The 24,019-nt window shown below is 50.5% G+C and overlaps 1 protein-coding gene across 1 annotated transcript in view; it reads left to right on the top strand.

The window, feature by feature from the left end:
- Positions 1 to 4,153: 4,153 nt before the first annotated feature.
- ZBTB16 (zinc finger and BTB domain containing 16) overlaps positions 4,154 to 24,019 on the top strand; it is a 176,677-nt gene continuing 156,811 nt past the window's right edge. The window contains exons 1-2 of the mRNA XM_012659222.1: positions 4,154 to 4,464; positions 7,501 to 8,858. Of these exons, the coding sequence (XP_012514676.1) occupies positions 7,591 to 8,858 (1,268 nt within the window). The 5' untranslated portion in view covers positions 4,154 to 4,464; positions 7,501 to 7,590. The remainder of the gene's footprint in view (positions 4,465 to 7,500; positions 8,859 to 24,019) is intronic.

Below are 24,019 nucleotides of genomic sequence, written 5' to 3' on the forward strand. Positions count from 1 at the left end.
CTACACATGAGAGGAAGGACTTACTTGGCACCTGCAAGAGAAGCTCAAGTTTGTAAACACCACTAACTAGGTCTCTGCAGGGGAAAGGGGAATGATGGCAACTGCTAATCAAAGAAGCCATCTTTTTCTTTGGTTTTCTGGGCCTCAACTAACCAGTACACATATATCATCTGATTATTTCCCACTCTGCTTTTTTGGTGGCGGGTGGGGGGGCATCCAAGGAAGTGCTGTGAAAGAATTAAACTTTAAAAAAAAGTCAACATATGCATACCCCACCATATGCAGGGGTAAATTCTACTCTTCGTAATTGTTCATATTACCTGCATCTATAGAGTAATGTCTGGAATGAAGGATTGTAAGATTGTAAAATCCTGTGACTCCAGATAAGGACTCACTAGGTGTGCTGTGTCTTTCCCTGTGGGCAAAGATCTGGTGCCCTGGTGCATCCCCCAGTAGCAACCCAGAGTTCTCAACTGCGCCGGGGACTCCTCCTTTCCACTCATGGGCTTCACCACCTGCATCCCTCCCTGAACATGCCTCATTCTCTACTCTTTGCAAGGTTTTAGGAAAATGCAAAGTAGCTGCAAAAGGTAGGGATCCTTGACTTATTTGTCATGATAGGAAAGTTTACTTTTAAAGTTTAGAATTTTAAACATATTTTCCAAATGAGGAGTTGGAACAAAAAGAGTTGCAACATTCCATTCACACTCAATCAGAATACTCCAAACATCACTATATCCTTCTTCCTGAGTGTCTGTTTAGTTGAAGTTTTATTGTCATTCACAACTCCCTTCCCAACTTCTGCCTGAGATTCTGGGGAAGGAGGGAAAGTGTAGAGATGCCGGGGGATCTAGGTCTGTTTACCTGGTGGTCAAGTGGAGAATGTTTGGTCCTCAGTTTGGCTGGCTGCCGCTTAGCCCTTGGCCTCAGTGGAGTAAGAGGAGAAGGAAAATTAAAAGTCCTTGTTTTTTGGTCTAGCTCACTAGAGACCGTATAATCTAGAAGTAGAGAGCATGAGCTTTGCAGTTAGATGGTCTGACTTAAAAAGTCTGAGCCCTGATGTTAAATAGATCTATCATCTTGAGTAAGGTACTTAATCTCTCTGAGCCTCGGTTTTCATGTTTGCAGAAATGGGGAAAATAACAGCACCTGCATTAATAGCACTGTTATGAGGATTAAATAAAACAATCCAGGTAATGTGTTAAGATGCATAGACTGTGCTCAGATTGAGTTGGTACTTAGTTAAAGGAGGAGATGAGGGAATAAGAAGATTTAGCAATGGGGGCCCGGGTGTGATGGCTCACACCTGTAATCCTAGCTCTCTGGGAGGCCGAGGCGGGCGGATCCTTTGAGCTCAGGAGTTCGAAACCAGTCTGAGCAAGAGCGAGACCCCGTCTCTACTAAAAATAGAAAGAAATTAATCAGACAACTAAAAATATATAGAAAAAATTAGCCGGGCATGGTGGCACATGCCTGTAGTCCCAGCTACTCGGGAGGCTGAGGCAGGAGGATCGCTTGAGCCCAGGAGTTTGAGGCTGCAGTGAGCTAGGATGACGCCACAGCACTCAAGCCCGGGCAACACAGTAAGACCCTGTCTCAAAAAAGAAGAAGAAGATTTAGCAATGGAATTCCATCCAAAAGCCAACACATCAATTCCCCTGTCTCTAGCACGAACTCCCCCTAAGATTGAGGTCTCTTGTATTTTTAGGAGAACTGGTACTAGTCTCCCTTACCAGACCTTTCAGGAAAAAAAGTAAAAGAAAAATCACTATAAACACATGAACATATGAGAGAGAAAGAGAAAGAGAGAGTCTTCTCTTGTAATTTTCCAACCTGTTTGTTTTTAGGTACTGCCATGTGAAATCTCTGAACTGGGGACTGTCATCAGCCTTTCCAGGACCCAAGGACATAGCTCTGGCTATAAATGGTGCCAGTTTTGGTGGGGGAGCTGCTGCTGCTTTATCTGGGCCCAATAAACCTTATCAAACTGCCGTGCAGCCAGCCTTCAGCGCTAAGTGGAAATGCTTGGAGCCCAACGCTGGCACTCAGCCCACAGTCTCGCCTGCCTTCTTCCTTTTTGTTACCTTCCCCACCTCTTAAATTCAGGCATTAATCTCTCTTTAACACTTACTAACAAGGGCTGGGCTTTTTAATGGGCAGAGTTTATGAAGCAAGGGAGATTTTCACATAGAGTGAATATGGAGTGGGGGTGGGGGAGGCCAGGACCATGGAGGATTGTTCTTTCTGTCCCATTGTTTCCAGAGATTCTCTTTTTCTCTGATTTGAGGATTAATAGGAGATTAGGATCAGGGGTTAATTGTGTGCTGCTTCTGCTACTGCACTGGTAGGTGGATGTGGACAGCTAGGCGGAAGCTGTCTAGGCAGAAGCTCAACAAGTTTAATGATTCTTTAGTCTATTTCCCTGGTGAGGCCTTAGGAGGGTCTTTTCTCCGCTCCTTATATCCCTCCACTCTTGCTATTTGTGCAGACCAGTTCTTTCATAACTTTTTTGAAATCCTTGTTTTCTTAGAGAGTGTACAGGCCTTAGGAAGAAAAATAGATAGTCTTTAAATAGGGATTGCTCTGTATTGTTAATCAAATGAATAACCAGGGACTGGCTTCCCCTCCCCTTCTCGGTTTGATATGGCTGTATCCACTGCTATCTGAGGATAACTGACCCCTTCCTTCACTTCGAAGTGTGCTCCCCTGCCCTGCCCTGTCTTCTCTCTGCAGACTCCTGCTGATGTGAGCACTTTCCCTGCTAGTAGGAGACTAGCAGTGACTCTTGCTGGGATGGAATGATCTGTCCTTAGGATACCCTGTTAGCAGCTTTTGTGTAGCCCGGTCAGTTCCTATGTGTAAACTCTGCTGCCTGGCCTTCAGCAGCCAGATGGGAGTTCTGCCACCGTCCACGACCCTACAGTTCTTGGGGCCTGACTGTCAGTTTGGGGCAGTGCCAGAGGTACGCATGGAGATGTGATTCTGTGCGGGTCCCGTGGGAAACCTTTGGACAGAACACGCAGACTCAGAGGCCTCCGCGACTGAAGGCCCGTGTTGCTACAACCGCATGACCTCCAGGCTGATCGTCCTGAGACCCCCCGGATGGCACTCTCCGTCATCCCCACCTCCCACCCCAACGCTCCTGGACTTGAGTCAGAGGCCACGGACAGTCCCCTGACGAGTGCTTCCCACCTCTTGTCCCTTACCTTTGCCTGGCTCCAAGGAAAAGGGAAGAGGGGAACTTTCTGCAGCCAGGGGAAGGGCAAATTTTCTTTGGTTGCTTTACCCCGGGTTACGGATCAAAACTCAACCCTCTGAGGTGGGGCGGCCAGCTGAGAGAAACACGCACTTTTGAGGGGCCCACAACTTTTCCAAGCTCCCCCTCCGCCCCTTGAGGGCTGTGCAGGGCTGGGTGTTCTTGGGAACTCTTTCTGTCCAGGTAGCTGGCGGGCAGATCCGAGGGGATGCCCAAGAGCAAAGTTTCTCTCAGGACTCGACCTTGGCCTCCAGCAATCACAACAGCTAAAACGGAGCGTCTCCCCTCGACAATAGATCTCCGCAGACCCTCTGGCACCTGGTTCGCCAGGGCCTTCGGGACTCCGCACCCCGAGACGTCTCGAAACGCTGGTGCTCAAGCCGGGAGGATGAAAGGCCTGGGCTTGGGCCGCGAAAGCGACCTTTTATAATAAAACCGATGTCGGCCAACTGGAGATGCAACCCTGAGTCCGGAGAAAAAGTGGAAGGCGAAATAACGTGCACTGAAATGGGGAAAAACATTGGAACCCGGGACAAAACTCTGCGTTTGGGACACGGGGGCACGGGACAAAACCCGCGTCCAGTAGAAATTAAAAATCTGGGAGTGCGGTGGGGGCTACTCCTCGCCCCTCGCCCTCAGGGCTCCCATTAAGGGCTCGGAGTCCCTTGCACCCCTCTCCACTCGCTCTGTCTTTCCTCTCCGCTCGGCCGCAGAGCGCGGCGGCCGGCGCCCCAGCAGCAGCTAGATGTCAGGCGAAGCCCGGAGCGCTGAGCGCGGGGACAGGAGGGGAGGGGAGAGGAAGGGAGGGGTGGGGCGGGGAGCGCGCGCGGGCTCGGCCAGTGCGGGGTGGTGGGCGGGCTGAGCCCGGGGACGGCGCGGGAGGGGGGAGGGAAGGGGGGCAGCTGTGGGCAGGGAGCCGGGCTCGGCCGCCAGCACTAAAGATGGAGAGGCGCCGGGGCCTCGCAGGGGAGGGGGCTCGGCGTTGACGTGGGACGCGGCGGAGGCGCAGCAGCCGGTGGTGATTTGCTAACCTCGCAGCAGAGAGGAGTTGAGGGCGATGAGAGCGGGTACTGCGAACTGCCCGGCGATGCCGCCGCTGCCGCCGTGATACGGAGAGCAACAGTTCCCCAGCAACACCCCTCCCCGACACAGGCACACACCCCCCAACAGGCACGCACACCCACCCCACAGTGCCCGGCTCGGCAGCGGTGAGTGGGGGGCCGGGGAAAGGCGCACCGCCCAGCGAGCGCCGCGCGCCGGGGCGCCCCGGGGCTGGAAAGGTCTGCTGAGCGCGCGCTCGCTTCGGCCACTCGGCCACTGGGCTTGTGCCTTATATCATTTGGCGTGTTCCCTTCTTGCTGCTGCAGCCGTCGTCGCTGCCGCCGGTTGCGGGGTCGCCTAGAAGGGGGAGCCCCGGCTGTCAGCTTGGGCACAGCTGCCTCCCCAGCCCTTCCTCTCCAAGGCACGGTCGGGGTGAGAGGTGGGGGGCAGAGCGGGCTGCTGGGGCTGAGGGCTCGAACCGAGGGTCGGAGATCGGGAGGCTTTGTACCGCCAGGGGCCGGTGGAAGAGCCTAGAGCCGGTGGGTGCTCATATGTATGCGGACCTGTGCGCGGGCGCGAGATAGGATTTTGGTTTATTTATTTGTGTGTTTATTCACCGGCCGGCTGGGAAGCTAGAATTGGAGGAGCTGACGAGTGGATCTGGGGGCGGAGGGGCACAGAGGCGCAGGACTGGGACTCGCTCGGGTTTTGTTTCTCTTTGAAAAAACGTGGTGGGCTCTTTTTTCTTGATTGGACTTGATCTCCTTTTTGGGGGGAGGGAGGGAAGCTCCGCAGGGTCTCCAGCGCTCCGGGCCCTCCTCGGCTCTCGGCGGGACCGGCTGTGGCGCCGGAGCTCGCGGTGCGCTCCGGCCGCGCTCGGTGGGTGCCCCGGCTCTGCACCTGATGCGTTCGGGATGCCTTTCCCACCCCGGCGCGCCCGCGGCTAGATCGCACAGCCCCTTGCACACTCCCGCACGCGCTCGAAATGCGCACGATTCCTCCGGCCCACGGACCCACTGGACACACAGACGCGCTCGGCACCGTCTCGCTCGCCACCTCCCCGGGACGATCGCAACGTGCCCGGGCCGGGCACGCCCGCCGCCGGCGCCGCTGGCCAGAGGCCCGGGACCCTGCCGGTCGCTCCCCGGTGGTCACGGCCCTCGGTCGAAAAGGGAGGGCCAGCCGACCCCTTCTCGTCTTTCCTGCCCTAACTCGCTGCGGGGCTTTTGTGCTTCCCCGTCGCCGCGGGGCGGGTCCGCCTCCTCGCCGCGGAGCCCTGCCCGCCCGGACTCTCGCCTGCTTCGGTCCCCGTCTCTTTCGCTTTCCCTCTTCCTTAGCCCGGCTGCCTTTCTTTCAGGAGTCTGGCTCCCCGGGAAAAGTTGCTTCCCCAAGTTTGCCGAAGTCGTCTCCAAGTCTCAGTGGGGGTCGCTGGGACGCGGGGGCGTGTGAGAGCGCGATCGATCCCCGGAGCCCGGGCGGGTTAGCGCCGGCTTTTCCCCCGCGCTGCCGGGCTGGACGCTGCAGCCAGCGCCGGCCGGATCGCGGGCGCCGAGCGGCGGGTGGGGAGACGGCTGACCGAGGGCATCCTGATTTCCCTCGGGACCCAGAAAGCTTGTTTGGGGGAAGGAATTCAGGTAGCCAAGCTTCCATTCTTTCGGCTGCTCCCTCCCGGTTCTCCGAAACCCCGATGTCTGCGGGAAAGCACACGGCGGCGAGGCGTGGCTGAATGGTCGTCCCACCTTTGACGGCCTCGGTCCCCAGCCCGGGGTGGGCAGCAGAGCGTCTCGACCAGCCGTCCTGTTAACCTTTTCTGCGTGAGGTCTGTAGCTCTGGAGCCTATAGGGCTCCTTTTCGGGGTAGAGCCAGCAGTGGTTGAGTGAGGGAGAGACCTTGCTATGCTCCCAGTTCATTCGCTGCAATATTGGCCGCAGCAGGGCAGAGGCTGGGAGGCTCCTGCGCCTGTGAGGTCTTTCTAAAACTCCTCGAATGGGGTTCGGGTCCAGGAGCCCATTGCTGATTCCGAACAGGCTCTGGGAGAGGCCTTTGTCTCCCAGCCCCAGTTTCCCTTCGCGCGGGTTGTAACTCACACCGTAGATGCTGGTGCCAATGTCACTTTTAGCACCTCTGAGCCGCGTCCAGCATCATTTGCTGCTCATGGTCACAGGACTTGCCCACTCCTTGGAACCTGTTGGACACACTTAGAGTTCATGTGCCCAGCCCTACAAGAGCACTCCTGGCTGTAGGGGAGCAGATTTCCTATGACCTCTCTCCATGACCCATCCTCCTTCATTTTTTTAGATCCTCCTGTCCACTGGTCACTGTGGGCAGAAGGGTAAGTGCAGCATCTTATATAAGCGTGTGCACGTGTGTTGACACATTCTGGCTGGTGTACACACACACACACACACACACACACACACACACAGGTCCAGATTTGGGATTACATATTCAGTAAATTTGAGGCACCTGTGGGTGGATTGGACCCAAGTTAGTGTGTGAGTTATGTGTGTGTGTTCCTGTTAGTGCCCAAGGAGGGGACAAGGCATGGGTCTGTCAGTGCTGTGCAGCCCTGAGAGGAGCAGAAGGACAGAGGCCCAGGCTGATGGTGAAGAGGGTGGCCCTGGAGGAGAAGAGCCCCTTGCTTGTAGATTTCTTTGGGTCATGGCTTCTGGCTGCTAGTCTCATCTGGGTTTGACTCTGCTCCTGGGCCACCACAGTGAGGCAGAGTTTAGGAAAACTTTGTTTTGAAGATGAGGTTTGCTGTCCAGGGGTTCAGAGCAAAGTTGACTAAAGGAAAGTGTTGAAGTCTTGTTAATTTTAAGAACGTGCTGGCACTGCTCATAATGAATGTTGGCCTTGCATAGGAAGCCCCTACTCTCAGACTTAGAGAAGGCTCTGGACTTAGAGGACTTGCTGTAATTTTCATTTCACTTTGTCCAACAGATGTCATAGAGTGGTGAATCAGGCAAATGCCAAGGCAGAACCTCCTCTTTACTCTCTTCATCCCCAGGCTTGTAAAGGCAGATGGGTAGATTTCTAGGAAGCCCCTTCCATTAAAATTTATGAGACCCTCTTGCTGGGGTCTCGGTGGCGGGGACTAGAGGGGCATATTGTAGTGTTTGAATTTTTACTTCTAGGGACACTAATGAATCTGCCTTTTGTTCTTTTGTCTCTTTCGCCTCTTCCCACCCTCTCTCCTCTAGCCCCCTTCCTTGGCCCAGAAAGCCCACCCTGCCCCACCACACAGAGCCCAGAAGGAAAGAGAGCCTGATGCCTGAGCCGAGGGGAGCACCATGGATCTGACGAAGATGGGCATGATCCAGCTGCAGAACCCCAGCCACCCCACGGGGCTGCTGTGCAAGGCCAACCAGATGCGACTGGCCGGGACTCTGTGCGACGTGGTCATCATGGTGGACAGCCAGGAGTTCCACGCCCACCGGACGGTGCTGGCCTGCACCAGCAAGATGTTTGAGATCCTCTTCCACCGCAACAGTCAGCACTATACTCTGGACTTCCTCTCGCCAAAGACCTTCCAGCAGATTCTGGAGTACGCGTACACGGCCACGCTGCAAGCCAAGGCAGAGGACCTGGATGACCTGCTGTATGCGGCCGAGATCCTGGAGATCGAATACCTGGAGGAGCAGTGCCTGAAGATCCTGGAGACCATCCAGGCCTCAGATGACAATGACACGGAGGCCACCATGGCCGATGGCGGGGCCGAGGAAGAAGAGGACCGCAAGGCCCGGTACCTCAAGAACATCTTCATCTCGAAGCATTCCAGCGAGGAGAGTGGGTATGCCAGTGTGGCTGGACAGAGCCTCCCTGGGCCCATGGTGGACCAGAGCCCTTCAGTCTCCACCTCATTCGGTCTTTCAGCCATGAGTCCCACCAAGGCTGCAGTGGACAGTTTGATGACCATAGGACAGTCTCTCCTGCAGGGAACTCTTCAGCCACCTGCAGGGCCCGAGGAGCCAACTCTGGCTGGGGGTGGGCGGCACCCTGGGGTAGCTGAAGTGAAGACAGAGATGATGCAGGTGGATGAGGTGCCCTGCCAGGACAGCCCTGGGGCAGCCGAGTCCAGCATCTCAGGAGGGATGGGGGACAAGGTTGAGGAAAGGGGCAAAGAGGGGCCCGGGACCCCTACTCGAAGCAGCGTCATCACCAGTGCTCGGGAGCTGCACTATGGGCGAGAGGAGAGTGCTGAGCAGCTGCCACCCCCAGCGGAGGCTGGCCAGGGCCCCACTGGCCGACCTGAGCACCCGGCACCCCCGGCTGAGAAACACCTGGGCATCTACTCTGTGTTGCCCAACCACAAGGCTGATGCCGTGTTGAGCATGCCGTCTTCGGTGTCCTCTGGCCTCCACGTCCAGCCTGCCTTGGCTGTCTCCATGGACTTCAGCACCTATGGGGGTCTGCTGCCCCAGGGCTTCATCCAGAGGGAGCTGTTCAGCAAGCTGGGCGAGCTGGCTGTGGGCATGAAGTCAGAGAGCCGGACCCTCGGGGAGCAGTGCAGCGTGTGTGGGGTCGAGCTTCCCGATAATGAGGCCGTGGAGCAGCACAGGTAGGCCCTGCCCCAGCCCCACACCTGACACCTTTCCTTCACACCCTGGCTGCTCCTGAGCCGGGGGCCTGGCTCTCCTGTCTTCCTTGCTGTTTGTAAACAAAAAAGCACTTCTGAAGTCCTTGTCAGGGGCGGGCAGGGGGCGGGGGGAGGGGAGAACATTTTTCAGAGTTTTTTCGGAGTATAGTCTTTCGGTCTTTCCAAAAAGCACTGGGGCCAGCTTCTTGATAGGCCCTTCCCTCTGTTTTTGGTGTTTGTTTTTTCTGCTGTTGGGTCTATGCTTCTTTGCCTGGTGTGATTGATAACATGGAGAGGAGGAAGTGGGGTTCAGGATGAGGGTCTCCCGTGGTCTGGATCTGGCCACATTCCCAGGTTCCAGGGCCCCAGGTTCCCACTTGCAAAGGCAGGCTGTCCCCATCTGCAGCTCAGGAGGGTGGGAGGGACTGGAGGCTGCTTAGGCCACGAGAGCAGCTGCAGGTTTCAGACGTCATTTTTGGTGAACGTTCATCTTGTGGCTCCCTCTCCCTTCTCACTCTCTGATCCTGCACATGCATTTGCAGGGAGCCGATTTAAATTCAAGGGGGAACGATGGGTATGAGAGTCTTGGTCTTGCAGCCTGTAAAGTCTCATTCTTATCCCATCTCCGATCACATTGAATTAGATGCTGCTTCGGGCTAGCATTGGCTTCCTCTGGCTTGCGTTTCCTCCTCTGTGAAATGACCATTCATTGAGCTCTTATGACATGCTTGGTTCAGTACTAATCTCTTTACACGGAGTTGCATTTTCATTTCAACAGCCCGATGAGGTGGGTAATGTCCTTTTACACAGGACGATACTAAGATCCAGCCAGATAGAAAGTCCCTTTTTTAGGGTCACATAGTAAGAGGCACAGTGGGATTCAAATTCAGGTCTTAACCCTCTTGGTACTTTGCTGCCTCTCCGAGTCACTTAGTCTTGAAGAGGATCATGTCTACAATACAGAGGGTTTTGAAGATGGCTTATCAGAAGCAGAGTAAATAACAGAGAGACTCAGTGGGGGGTTTGGGTTTTTTTTCCTGTTTCTGTCATTAACTATACGCCGGTCATTTTACCCTACAGTCCCCAAATCAGATGATTGGTGTCAAGAAATCCAGTTTTCTATTGTCGTCAATGACAGCATTTCCCTGCACACCCTCTGGCCTGCTGTTTTGCTGATCTTGGGCGGACTTTCCACTTTGGCGCCCGCTCCCACCCCCATTCTGCTGTCGCTCATTCGGGTTCAGGGGATGTGAGTGACAGAGGCTGGGGTGGGGTGGAGGCATCTGGAAATCAGGCTGTCACCCCTGGCCGGAACCTGCTATGACACAGACTGATCGGCAGCTCTGAGACTTACCTTGTGGAAAGTGCCGCAGAGCTAAATGCAGCCGATTTTTTTTTTTCCGGTGGGTGCGAAAAATAACCGCCACTAAGGTGTGTCGTCTTGATGTTTGTGCTGCTCAGAAATAGACCAAGGTTTTGTTTGTTTTTGCTCAAACTTTCCTAAAGAGGAAACCCCCTCCCCAAACTTGACCAGATAGATTTATCAACTTCTCCGGATGTGCACATGTTATGAGAAATAGGGTATGGTGAAAGTAATTTGTTTTTCTGGCTCTTGTTGGATCCCAGTTACTTTTCTTTACCCAAGAGGGCCACCAAGTATATCACGCCTTGGGAGTTTTAAGTTCCAATTCAATGAGAACCTCATTCCTCTGGGGAAGGATGGAGGATTGGCCCTGTTATATTCCAAAGAGCCTGTAGTAGTTATTTAACTTTCCTGAACCTTGTTTTACTCACTTCTTAAAATGGAGACAGCCGACAGGGTTGGTGCTGAACTAATGAAGTAAAATCCAGAAATGACCAGCGCTGGACTGGTTCATAGTCACCACAAAGGCGTAGAGCTGACCCTTTTGTCCCTCATCTTGGTTAGGTCTCCTCATTATGTGGTCCTGTTGGCTCTGAGTTCTAGCGTGTAGTGTCCACCAGGGTTGTGTTGTGTTGGCTCTGAGGTGGCACAGAGAATGTCCCTGTCCTCGCGGGCGTGTGATGGTGAGCTGCTGGTCCTGGAATCCTCGGCGTCACACTGGGCTGCCGGCTGGGAGAATGACTGAGAGTGGAAAGTCAGCTGCTGCAGCCCCATACGCTGGAGCCAAGGCAGCACCTTTGGTGGGAAGCTGTAGGGGGGGGGTCTAAAGAAATCAAGAAGGGGAGACCTAGCCACAGTGGCTCATGCCTGTAATCCCAGCACTTTGGGAGGCTAAGGCAGGAGGATTGTTTGAGTCTGGGAGTTTGAGGCCAGCCTAGGCAACATGGGGAGACCTCATCTCTACAAAAAAAAACTTAGCCAGGTATGGTGACTCACACCTGTAGGCCCAGCTACTCGGCAGGCTGAGGCAGGAGGATCACTTGATCCCAGGAGTTCGAGCCTGCAGTGAGCTATGATCTCGCCACTGTACTCCAGCTTTGGCGACGGAGTGGAACTCTGTCTCTTAAACAAACAAAAAAAAAAGACTGTGGCAGGGAGAAAATAGTCCACTGTGTGTTTGGCCCTTACTCTGAATGGCAGTTCCTCAGCTCCCGGCTAGGTATATTTTTTGTCTCCCTTACCCTCAAAGTTCTAGGATTAATGTGCTACTTCTCTATTTCCTACTGTTCTCTGTCTCCCCACACTCCTTACCTGCCCAACCCATCAGCAGTCTGAGAAATACTCTGGTAGAAGAAAAAACATCACTGCCAGCACAAACAAAAAGGAAAGGAAAAAATCAGAGGGAAAGATTTTGATGCCAGGAAGCTATAGAATTGGGTAGAAATATAACAGTAATGACCATGATGAAATAACAGGCTACAAGGTTTATTTTTAAGCCAATAGGCCAGACTGTTGGTGAAGATGAAGTACCTGGCAGTTATTCTTGCTTTTCTTCTTGAGGGGCAGAAAGGAATAGAGAGGATGGTAGGGCAAAGTGCTGGAAAATGAGGCAGGCAGGGGGTTGTTATGGAATCCCGTGCCTTGATCCCAAGGTATGAAGTGAGCGGGAACCTATTGGCTAAACAGATAGTGAGGATGAAACTTAATGAAGTCGTGGATCCTGGTCCCTGCAGCACATGCAAGATGTAAAAGCAATGTCACATGTAGTCATGGAGCGATGGGAAGACCAGACAAAGACACCAGTTGAGTCGATCAGATGGGGCTTACTTACCTCAAGGAACCAGAAGGAAGTCAGAACAGTGAGAAGAGCTGATGGATTAGCAGCATTCCCCAGGCAGGTGAAGGAGAACTGTGGACCCCAAAATCTTCCCCAGTGGAAGGGGGAAGATGACAGAGGGTCATGTCTGCGGGAGGAAGGTTCATGGGCTTCTGAAAGACTGTACTCTCTTCTTTCTCTTTCTCTTTCTGAAAGGCTGTGGCAGTTGTGCATGTAGGCTTGTCTGGACATGGTCTGGGACCCAGCTCAGCTGGGCCACGTGCACCTTGTCATGCTCAGAGTTCTATACATAGGTGATAAGATTGCAGGGGATAGTATGGTTGACTTAAGTCTGAACTTAGTCTTGATTTATAGGCCTTCGTCTCCCTAGGTTCATACAGACTGGTCTTAATATGTTCTGAATTTAGTGCGACAGAAGCAGAGTAGGGTTTGGTCCCCCAGGAGCCTCTGGATCTCAAACAGATGAGCCCTTAGATCCACTGCAGTAAGTATCTCGCACAGACACAGTGGCAACTCCTGCCTGGTTCTTGAAGGGATGCTCAGGAACCCCACAAGGCATGGTCTCAGCCAGCTCCCTGGGCCTAGGTGTGCAGCCCTTCCCAGAGGCTCCTTGGGGCCAGCTCTAGGGTGCAGAGCCATGTGGCTGAGATGTCAGAGGTCTGCCTGGCCCTTTGCCTGGTCTCTCTCAGATGGCCAGCGGCTCTGTTGTTAGTGGTTGACCATATAGAGGGCCAACAGGCATTGACCTTGGTTTAAGTCACTCTTCGTTCCCTTTCATCATGCTGCCAGGCATCTCTGCTATCGAACTAAATTCTGTTCGGAAAAGTGTATTCTGTGGAATGATGATAGCCACGGCAATAATATTAATAATGCCTTTTATCAGTTGCTGCGCTTTCTTCTTTGCAAAGCACCTTTAATGACTTTATCTCTCTTCCCCTCACAGCCTTCCCTAAGGGGGTACAGGTCCATAATCCCATATCTGTGATAATGAAGTCTGAAAAGCTCTGAAAACTAAAAGGCTTTTTGTAAGTTTGCAGCAAACTCACTTAGTGGCAAAACCTGAATTGAACTGACGTGAGGCTATATTTATCCTGCTTAGTTTGAATATTCATATGTTTTGCTGCAAAAATATTAATGTGTTTGATTACAGAGTGCTGCCCTAGACTCTGCCGGGGTTGTTAAACACTATAGGCACTAGAGTACCTTTCTAAAATCTGAACAATTCTGATTTCTGAAGCACCCGAGGGTTTTGGATAAGGGATTATGGGCCATTATTGGCCCTGATTGACAGATGAGGAAGATGAGATTTGGAGCAAGTAAGTGACTTGCTTATGGCCACGCAGCTATAAATGGGTAGAGCCAGGCACTCAGCTTGCCTTCTAATTCACGGTCCTGCGTGCTCTGCACCAGGCCATATAAGAACATGGGCATTGCTCTTCTGGGTCAGATCCATCTGACCTAGTCTTTGGTTGCCAACACTACGCCTAAGATACCACTGTTGGAGGCTACAACCATCTTCCTTGACGTCAATCCTAAAGGTCAGGTGTATACCAGCTTCTTTTAGTAGCTATTTGTGGCTGCTCTGTCATTCACAGATTTGCCCAAATTCTTTTTGAATCCATTTCTATTTCCAGGAAGCTTCCTTTTTGGGGTGATGAATGACTTAGGTTTATAACCTCTTGGGCTCCTGGAAATCTGGTCTTTTGGAGAGGTGGTGGTTGTGAAGCTGGGAATATGGCAGAAGGCTTTGTGGTGGTGAGCCCAGCCCGCGTGGAAGCCAGGGCTCCAGACCTGGCTCTGTGTTTTTTAGTTCGTCACCATTGACATCATTTTTTCATCCTGAGCTTCCGTTTCTTCATTTTTAAAACTAGGCACTTGGATGAGCTTTTTCTGGATTGTTGAGCTCTTTAAGAAATTCTTTTACCCTTTGTGCACCTACTTGTAGCTTGGCGAAGTCCTTATGGTTAATTGAATTTTGCTGTGTTTTGGAATTTGGTTTGGCAGTTCAGCCAGCTAAATAGGCGGTCAGTTTGATTCGATTCTGTCTGCTCTGATTTCGTTTTTTAATACTTTAACCTGCTTAGGGTTACTGAGCCATCTGGGATCTAGATTGAGCTCTTGGAACTTTTGAAGATGATTTCTTTTATTTTATTTTCAATGGAGGAGAGTTGCCTGCCCTTTCATCTCAGTGAGAAGTCCCATTTTAATTTGCTGTCACTATTGGATGGAGCTGCTAATTGCTGGGAGGGAGAAAGCTATAGTTTAGCAACACTTTTTCCTCCTGCTTGTTCTAGGAAAACTATTATGAATCTTTAAAATAGTGATTATACTAAACTGTTAAAATCAAATTCATTCACAGTTCTTTGATTTCTTGCTAATTCAGGTGAGAAACATTTCTAATCACTTTAATTTATTTTTTATTAATGAATTTAAAACAAATCCAGCTAAAAGACCAAGACTTAAGAGTCTTACTAAATGAATACATATGTGCCTCAGTTTGCTCATTAGAAGATTTCTGAATTTTCCGTGATAGCTAAAGGTTTTCTTAGTCAAGTTCTGTTTTGGCTGGGTATAGTAAAAGCTCTGAATTTATGACAGTTATTTGGGTAGAAAGAAAAATTTGCCGCAACAGCCCCCCTCCATCTCCCACCCCACGTTTTACAGGTAGTAAATGTGCATTTTGACTATCCGGGTCAGAATGCTGATTTCACTACTTACTAACTGCGTGACTGTGGTTATGTTACTTAACCTCTCTGTGCCTGTTTGCTCATTTGTGAAATGGGAATAATAACAGTACCTACTTCATTGAGTTGTTACGAGGATTAATCAGTACATATTTATCCCATGCAAGGAATGGTGGCACAGAGTAAGTGCTCCATGAGTGTTTGCTATTGTATTTTTATTGTCATTGTTGTGAAGTAGGTCATGTTAGCATGCGGGGTAAAAAATGCAACCATGTTGGTGCAGATCCTGCTCTCTCCCAGAGACTGTTCTTTAGCATAGGGCGTCGACTCATACAGCGCTGTAAAACTGCCTCCGGTGCCACGTGTTGGGGCTGAGACACAGTGTGCACTTGCATCCTCCCAGAGAAGCTGATCTCTTGTACCCTGGTGGCCAGGGTACTCTTTGTCCCATTGACCTGAGGCCTGGTGAGTCATTCCAGTTCTTGCTTAAATTTAGCTGGGCAGTGCTCCACTGCTGTCAGTTCCAAATGCAGAGGCGGCTCACCGAGGCAGTGTCCTGTCGCCCGTGCACATGACCGGCCGTGGAAATCACCGTGGTCTCGGCAGAGATGAAGAGCACGCATGCTACCTTACTAAAGGAAGTCGGGGCTGGATCTGTGGGTGTTGGGCGTCCCAGAGCGCCTTCCCTTGCCTGCCCTCAGTGCAGGGTGCTTCCAAGAGTGGACTCAGCGAACATGATTTTGAGTGCTGCTACGTGTTGGGTTCTGGCTAAGTGCATTCTCAGCCAGTGTCTCCACAAACCCTCTGGTGGCCTTTTAAGGCGGGTATTATTATAATAGTTTCACATTCCCTGATGGGCTGAGGGAAGCCTGAGAGGTCGGTGGACTTGTCCGTGGTAAAGCAGTCAAAGGGTGGTGCTGGGATTTGTGCCCAGGTCTTCTGGCTCCGTGTTCCCTGCAGCTGGGTGACCAGCTCTGGCCTCTTTGTTTCCCCTTGTGGCTTCTCGAGAGGAGGAACGTAGGGTGCTGCTGATTGCAAAGTGCTCATCTCTTTGGGGGCCCAGGCCACATGTGTCCAAGGACTACTACGTCATCTCTTACCCGCACAGAACGAGACCAGTGTCTAGCGATAGAGGCCTTTTATGCTGACTCGAAAAAGGGAGAAAAAAAAGAAACCCATTTACAAAAATAAAAATCCCATGCTGTTAATTTCAAGCCAACATAATCAGAAATCCCCCTTTCTACTGTTTCCCCTTAAAAGCCCCGGTGTCCTTAGTATGCTGGCTCAGTCTGGAAAAGCTATGGTCGGTTTTGCCTACGTGAGGCTTATCTCTGCAGCTGCAAGGAGGGGACCCGGTACTTTACTGGCAGCGTGGAAACTTTGGCTGAAAACTCGAAAAGCCCTGCTGCATTCTAAATTCCTAGCTCACTTTCAACTCTGTCCTCAAGACCTGCTTTTCTTCAGCATGAACAGATTGTGTTGAACGCTGCAGTAGGCAGGATCCAAGTTAGGTAAGAGAAAGAACTTCCTGAAACAGTGGGGCATGATGGAGAAAGTTACTGGAAGACTCAGTCATAGACGTTTTGATGAAGAGGAGAAATTCTTGGTCAGCTGAAGTGGTTTTTAGAGTTTTCCCCTCTTAAGTGACTTTTGGATCCCCCAGAAATAAGAAGTAAAGACATATACACGCACATGAACCACCAGACATGCTAAAAACAAGACAAACAGCTTCACCAACCACTGTCTTTGTGGGAGACAGGATCCTACTGCAGAAGTACGAAGACTGACGTCTGGTAGGCTTGGGTTTGAATGCTAGCGCTCCACTGCGAATTTGGGCAAATGGCTTAACCTCTGTGAGCCATCGGTGTCCCCATTCTGTGAAGTGAGGTTAGCCCCTACCTCTCAGTGTGGTTTTAAAAATATATTGAATGAGATAACTTGTAACCCAAAGCACACAGCAGGGACTCAGATGTGAGGCTGCCTCCCTACTGCCCGCATCTCCTGTGACCTCAGCTTGACAAGGGAGCCGCCGAGCCCCCTGCCACCCTCGCCCGGCGTGGCTCTCTAAGTGGATTAGCCGAACGTTGTGATCTTAATGCCATTAGGCCTGTTGGCACAACTCTCCTCGCCATAGTGAGAAGCAGATGTGGCCGACCATAATGGCCCTCAGGGTGATCCGTCAGGCCTGGAGTGCTGGGGGAACATTATTAGTGTTAATTTGGGGGAGTCTTTTATGGTAGCTGGGGGAAATGTGGAGGGATTGTTGGAAATTTATTTATTTAAGCCGCTTAGCAGGTTAGATGCTGCAGGAGTCTACTATAGCAGAACCCCCACCGCCCCCACCCATCTCTTTAAAGAAGGCCCCCCCTCAGCCCCGAAGCCCAGGCTGATTACTTCCAGAGTTGGAGAGACAACTTAGCAGGCTCTTGTTTCTTGCCGATGTACCTTATTAGTAGCACCTGGCATCATAACCCACTAATGGGAACCAGCATTCTCCTCCTGCGTGGCCAGTGACAAGTAGCCCTGTCAGCCGAGCTCACCGTGCGAGGAAGTTCCTATTAGCTTTACGGTCAGGAGAACTTGTCCTGTTCAGGAAATGAATGTTGCTGCTAAAGGTCCGCGGCCCTGACCCTGGCGGCATAACCTGTGCGGGCCAAGGAGACCCCGTGCAGGATGCTTGGGATTTCAGCCCCTCTCTGGTTCTTGTCATATGTAAAGAGGGAATCATTGTGGTATGTTGCAGCCTTGAACTTTTGATTTATGCAGTGAGGGCGACTTAACCGTTTCCATGCCTGGACGGCTGTGTGGGGACAGAGCCGAGAGTGAGTGTGTGTGTGTGTGTGTGTGTGTGTGTGTGTAGTCGAGGGGAAGGGGAGACCCCCACATGCTAACCGGGGCTCTTTCTTGGAGGGAGGATTTCACGGGAGGATTCTTTTTCTTTTTTCTTTTTTGCATTCCCATAGCACCTAAATTTCCCGTAGTTGTCGTTGGCTACAAAATGATGGGAAGGTGGAGAGCGTTGTGTCTGGAATCGAACCTGGGTTTGACTTCATCGTCCGTCTCTTAGAAGCTGTGTGACCATGGACAGATTCCAAACTACTCGCTTCCTCATCTGTGAGATGAAATTAATAACTTCTAATCCATAGAATTGTTGTAGTGTTAAGTAGGATGACGCACACAGAATATATAGCCGGTGGTATGGTCTCCAGTTGTATATTCCAAAGGATGTGTGTGCTTCTTTAATTTTTTTTCTCATCGTAAAATTAAAATTAAATTTTAAAACATTAAAAAGAATAGCACAGTGCTTTTTTTGCCTTTTAACATGTCAAGACCATCCCCCCGATCGTAGCCCAAAGTCCTTAAAGAAAAGGCTACTTAAGTTGTTTCTTTTCTTTTGTTCCCCCCCCCCCGCGAGTTATGTTTCTTATTTTTTTTCTTTTTTTTTCTTAATGACGCTATGTGTAAAATATGTTTCCCCCACGAGTAATGTTTCTAAGTGTGACTTTTGCAGAGAACAGCGGTGTTTGACCTCATTCTTGAGGGGAACTTTCGCCTGACTCTTCTTGAGAAAAGACGTTTGTGAGTTATCCAGCAAATGGATGCGTTACTTTTGCTGCTGTTGTTGTCTCTGCTGTTTTAAAGGCCCCTGGTGACAAAGGAGTGAACTGCACTTTCGGGGAAAACTTGCCGGAGTCTGGCCCAGAAAAGAGGGGCTGGTGGGGGAAGGGGTTGGAGATGACGCCTCCTCGGGAACTTTAAAACAAATCTGTCCATCTGTCTCTGGCATTTATGGCATCGTTGACAGCAGTTCAAGGAAAAATAAAAATAAGTTCTTATCTGATCGCAGGGTTGGGTGCACAACCAAAGGACAAGAGTGGTCGGCCGGAGTCGGGGGCCGCTGGACCTGGAGTCTTGCAGAGCGTGACAGCGGCTTATTTCTGGGCACGAACACTCACAGAGGCACGTTCTCACCTCCTCGTAGGCTTCTCTTCACTTTACATGGGACAACTGCGTACGTCTCAAATTAAAAGCAGCTCTTGCCCCGCTTAGAGCCGGTGAAAGCTGCTTCGAAGGCGTTCGTAGAGTAGGGATTGGAAGTGTTCGATGCAAAAGTTAAATCGTGACAGTTGTCCCCTAAATGATCTGCTAAATTAAGGATGCGCTAACATTTGCGAGTCTACCTCCCTGCATCCCCCCACCCCCACCCCCGCCCCCTTGGCAGAAGGGATAAAGATGGTACCTAAAAACAATGTGAAGCGGCTGCTAAATCGAGTGACTCTAAAAACATTTTTCTTTCCTTGAAGTCGAGTGTGGAAAACCAGACTGGACTTGTGAGGGCTGCAGACCCACATAGGGCCCGTGTGCCTGGCCCCTTTCTTCAATTTCTAGCACAGTGGTTTTCGCGGCCACCTCTCCCCTGCTTCCCCCCTTCGTAATTATCCACTATTTTACTTTCTGTGTCCAGATCGCTGCAAGAGTAGGTTTTTTTTTTTTGAGTTGAGTAGCTGCTAAATATTCCCCAGCAGCCAGATTCGATGGCTGGGGGGAGAATAGGCCAAACCTTGGCATCCCTCGTTGCAAAAGTGAAAAATATTTCTGTTTGCAGTTAATTTTAGTGGCAAGCAGATCATGTTAACTGGATGTAATTGCTTCCAGATATGGCCGAGGGTTTTGTGTGTTGAGATGAAGGGTCTGGTAAGTGCTCACTTCCTGTGTAAATTAGCCTATTCCATTCAGTCTTTCATTCTGGCCGGCCCTGGATTCTGTCATTCTGCTCCCATTTCCCCCCTCCCCAGCCTGCAGCCCGGTGTGATAAACAGCTTGCTCTGTCCCTCCGAGTGCCATTCTTTTGTCACTGGGAGCCACTCTCCTGTTGGTTCTTGATGTGAGTTTGCCCTTAAAATAATGAAAAGGGTTTGAAAAGATGCCACCTGGACCCCAGGCTACTGTCTGCCTCTTTCCCTGCAAAGGCAGATCTGCGGAGCATCTCCGGGTCACGTGGGTTGCTTCTTGGCACCCAGAACTCACGGTTTTCTGTGGATTTTTCCCTGCCGCCCTCTGACCTTCACTCTTACCTTGGAGAACATCTTCTCTTTCTCTCAGTTAGCCTAACCCCCCTCAACCTGGACAAAATTCATTACGGTGGGTCTGAAATCTTTGAAAAAAATGAAATAAATAGCTGTTTCGAGGAGAAGCCCAGAAAGGAGTTGTCTAGTCAGAGGTGAAGCTGCCACTCTTCCTTGCAGAGCAGGCTCGATCTACAGACACACCTGCTCTTCCCTGCGAGAAAGGGAGGGGAAAACCCACCCAGAGAATCTTCTCCAAGCTCCTGTGGGGTTTCCAGGGTTGTAGTTGAAGAAAAGTGTTAAGATTCATGTTCTCCTAAATTCTACTTTTGTCCTGTGGCCAGTCCCACATTCTTAGTGTTATTTGCATAAGAGGTTGCTGTTTATCTTCCTATATCAGCTCCGCTGATAACCCCTGTGGTCTGTTTAACAACCTACGAGGAATAGATTACTTGATAAATGCCAGTTTTTCCAATATGCAAAGATAAACTGTTGGGGTCAGGGTGAGGGGTGGTGTGTGAGGAAGGAGGGGACAGGTGGGGAGACAGGACCCTCTTTCAGATGGAGGTGGAGAAGTGTAAAAGAACCTGATGAAAGAAAACAGGTATCTCCTTGAATGCAGCAACTGCATTTATCACACAGTTGATCGGCTTCCTGCCCTCACTGACTTCTCTCCTCCTTCATGTGGATGTGCACAGTCTCTGAGAACATTTCATTGAGTGAGGGGAAAGGGTGGAGGTAATCTTTGCTGCTTTAGCTCTCCCTTAACCCTCTCCCACCCCTGCCCGTTGTTGGCTGGTAAGTAATTGGTGTTTGCGAAAACTCTGTGAATCTGAAATCTTCAGAGTGAGTGGACTTTTTCTGCCTGCCCCGAATTTGCCGTTTCTTCTGGAAGAAGCTAGGTGAAAAGAAAACTCCTGACCCCGTCACCTCATCAACAAGCTGTCTGAGAATCAAACAAAAGAGTTTGGACTAGCTGCTAAAGCTAGGGACCTAGCTGATAGCTTTGTTTTGATGTCGTTGCACTGTTTGCAGATCATGGAGGGTGCTATTTAGAGCAGGGACATCTCCTGGGCTGGACTCGCTGGGAAGTTGAAACAGGCAGCGCAAAGTCCATGAAATGCCACAGATAATGAAATACGGCCCAGGAATTGAGGGTCGAGGGGTGGAGGGAAGGCGGTTCCTCACTCAAGAAAGAGACTTTCTGGGAGGTGGTGGAAGCGGTGGTTTCTACAGACAGTGTGCAGGGAAGGGACGAACTCGGGCTTTAGGGCAAGGCATTCTGGATGAAAACCCAGGCTCCAGAACTTACTAACTGTACGTCTTGGGCAAGTTGCTTAGCTTCTCTGAGCCCGTTTCCTTATCTCGTAAAAAATGACCACCTCGTCTGTGGTTACGAGGATAAAACACGCATAAAGCACAGTGGAGGTGCTGAGTAAACAGGTACTGTTGTGCTATAAAGCTATTGTGGCCCAGAGGAGAAACTATGAAAGAAACCAGTAAAATCTTTTGTTTGGGGCACTGCTAAATTGATGATAGTACTAACCCTGTGCTAGCAGCCAGCAGGTGAAATAATAGGTGAATAATGAAAGTGTATCGTGAATATAAAGGTCTCCATTTGCGAAGTGCTACTGCTGTCGTAAAGAAGCTACATATCTAATAAATGATTACTTAATCCTTCGATGCTGCCACGGCCCCGCACATTTTGGAAATCTTATTTTGGAATCCTTCCCGAAGTCTGTGCCACATCCTTTTGCCTTGTCTTTTGGGAGGGTAGATTTAACTCTTGGAAATGGCTAAAATAATGCATCGACAAATTTGGTGAATATTGTGGGTGATAAGCACCATCGGGCGACCGCGTCTGCGTCTGCAGGCAGATTCTGGAAGGGACATGTAGGGAGGGCTAGTCGGCTCTGCTGTGAGTGTTGGCCGCACTTCTTAGGTGGGAAGTGGACAAGGCCAAGGGGCTTGTGATTTCCAACTCCCGTGGCTGGAATCCCAGTGAGGAAGGAGTCGCCGCCACAGATTGCCCGGGCCCGGGGAAGATGCCTCTTACTGCTGTAATGTTTCTGCATTTGTGGTTTGGCCTCCTGTGAGTTTGGGCTCCTGGAAGGCACTTCTGTTGTTAAAAAACTGGGACTGTCACAAGCAGATGTTGCTTGGGGTTGGAAGGAATGGATTTGAGTTTTGACCCATACACCCCAAGAGAGGCCATACATGGGAGGCCCAGTGGCCTGAGTTTGAATCCTGACTGTATCTCTTTGGAAGGCTCTGGAAGGTTAAAGGAGCTTGTGTGTTCAAATGTTAGCCTGTTACCTGGCACATACTCAGCTTGTATTTCCCCCCCTTTCCTAACAACATTACTTGCCTGAACACTTGGATCGTGGAGGGAGGAATGTTTGCTTTTCTTCTCCATTAACCATCCCTCGCCCATCCAGTGAGCTGAGATTTACCTTAGGCTTGTCTGTTGGGCTTGGCTCTTTTGTGACCTAGCTGCACAGGGCCCTGTGCTCAGCCTCTCTCTCTCTCTCTCTCTCTCTCTCCTTCTCTCCCTCTGCATTATTTATAGTAAACCATATTAGAACAGAGTGTTAAAGAGGAAGGATGAGTCATTCCCATTGAAACCATTGATGACATAAATAAAAGCAAAATGCTTACTATGTGTTTTGCACAGTATTTAAGGCCAGGTTGTGCTAATTTGAATGCTCCAAAATGGGATCTGTGAAAGTATATATATGTGGGAAAAAATTCAGGTTTAACTAGAGGGAAGTTACTTATTGAAAATCCATTTCAGTGTCTGTTTTTTCCCTTTTATTTATTTCAGATCCATGTTCATATCATGCTTGTCATTCTTGTTAATGAAAGGAACTGACTTATTCTCTAGCTAAGAATTGTTGATTTATTTTTGGCAAGTTGAGGAATAGTGCAGAGGGGTCATCTGAGTGTCCCCATCTCCATCTCCTCTCTTGCCACCTGTTAAGGAAGACATGCGTAGTTCTCCACATGTTTGGCAGGTGTGGATTCTCAGAGTATCCAGGAATCACAGAGTGTTAGAGCTGGAAGGGCCATTAAAATCGTTTATTTCTTTTAGGGAGAAATAAATGGAGGTCCAGAGAGGTTCTGTGCTTTACCCAAGGTCACACAGCAAGCTAGTGGCAAAACCAGGACCAGGGCCCGTATCTCTTACTCCTAGCCTACTTTCATTCCTTCTTCATAAACCTGCCTGTGACTGCCCAGGTCTGCTCCCCACTCCTACAAAGGAAGAGGTAGGAATAGAATCTGACTTGAGCATATTTTGAAATCTTTGTTTATGACGAGTGCCGGGTGGTTTTTGGCATGGTGACTTGCCTCTTCGGGGAGGCGATCACTAACCTTTCTGCTGCTCAGCCTGAGCAGACTGATATACGTTGAGTCCTTAAGATTTACAGGCAATGCCCTGTGCTAGAGGTTTTGAGATATGAAGATTAATAAGACATGGGACTTTCCCTTGAGGAGCTTGCAATTTGAACAGGGAAGTTACAATGTGTGTGTTGATAACCATGATAGAGAGTAGAAAGTGTAGATATATATGTCTATATTCAGAGCTGAACTGACTTCTATTGGGAGCGATTCATCTTTAATTTTAAAACTCTGTGAAATACTTACTGTGTACTGGGCGCTGGGGTAGGCCCTGGGGGTACAATGATGAGCAAGACAGACAAGGCCCCGGCCCCCGTGGGGCTCTCCTAACGGGGAGAAGGATACTTAGCTGGCTGTCCTGCAAATAACTGTGTAATGGCAATTATGACAAGTGCTAGGATCCTGGATAAAGTAGCACGTGAACGGGATATTAAAGGATAAGTAGGATTTGAAGACGGGGACATGAAGAAGGAAAATTGTGGTCAGGGCCAGGGGAGAGAACCAGGAGTAACTTGCTGTGGCAGGAAAGAGGGTGATGCGCACTGGAATGGCAGGCTGGGGGCAGCTCCAGGTGCTGTAACTGCAGGGCTAGGGAGTGGAGAAGGTGGCAGTGTGGAGGAGGGGAGAGAACGTGGGCTCGAAGCCCAGCAGACCTGAGCTCGGAGTCTCGTGCCGCCACTTGCAAACTGTGATCTTGGCCATAAAGCACTGGGAACTGTAGTTTGCTCATCCCTACGGTGTGGTTATGGTGTATTGTGAGGATTTCGGGTAATGTACTTAACACACCCTGCACG

This window comes from Propithecus coquereli, unplaced genomic scaffold (genome assembly GCF_000956105.1).
Source record: "Propithecus coquereli isolate 6110/MARCELLA unplaced genomic scaffold, Pcoq_1.0 Scaffold6, whole genome shotgun sequence".
In the NCBI taxonomy this organism is placed as follows: Eukaryota; Metazoa; Chordata; class Mammalia; order Primates; family Indriidae; genus Propithecus; species Propithecus coquereli.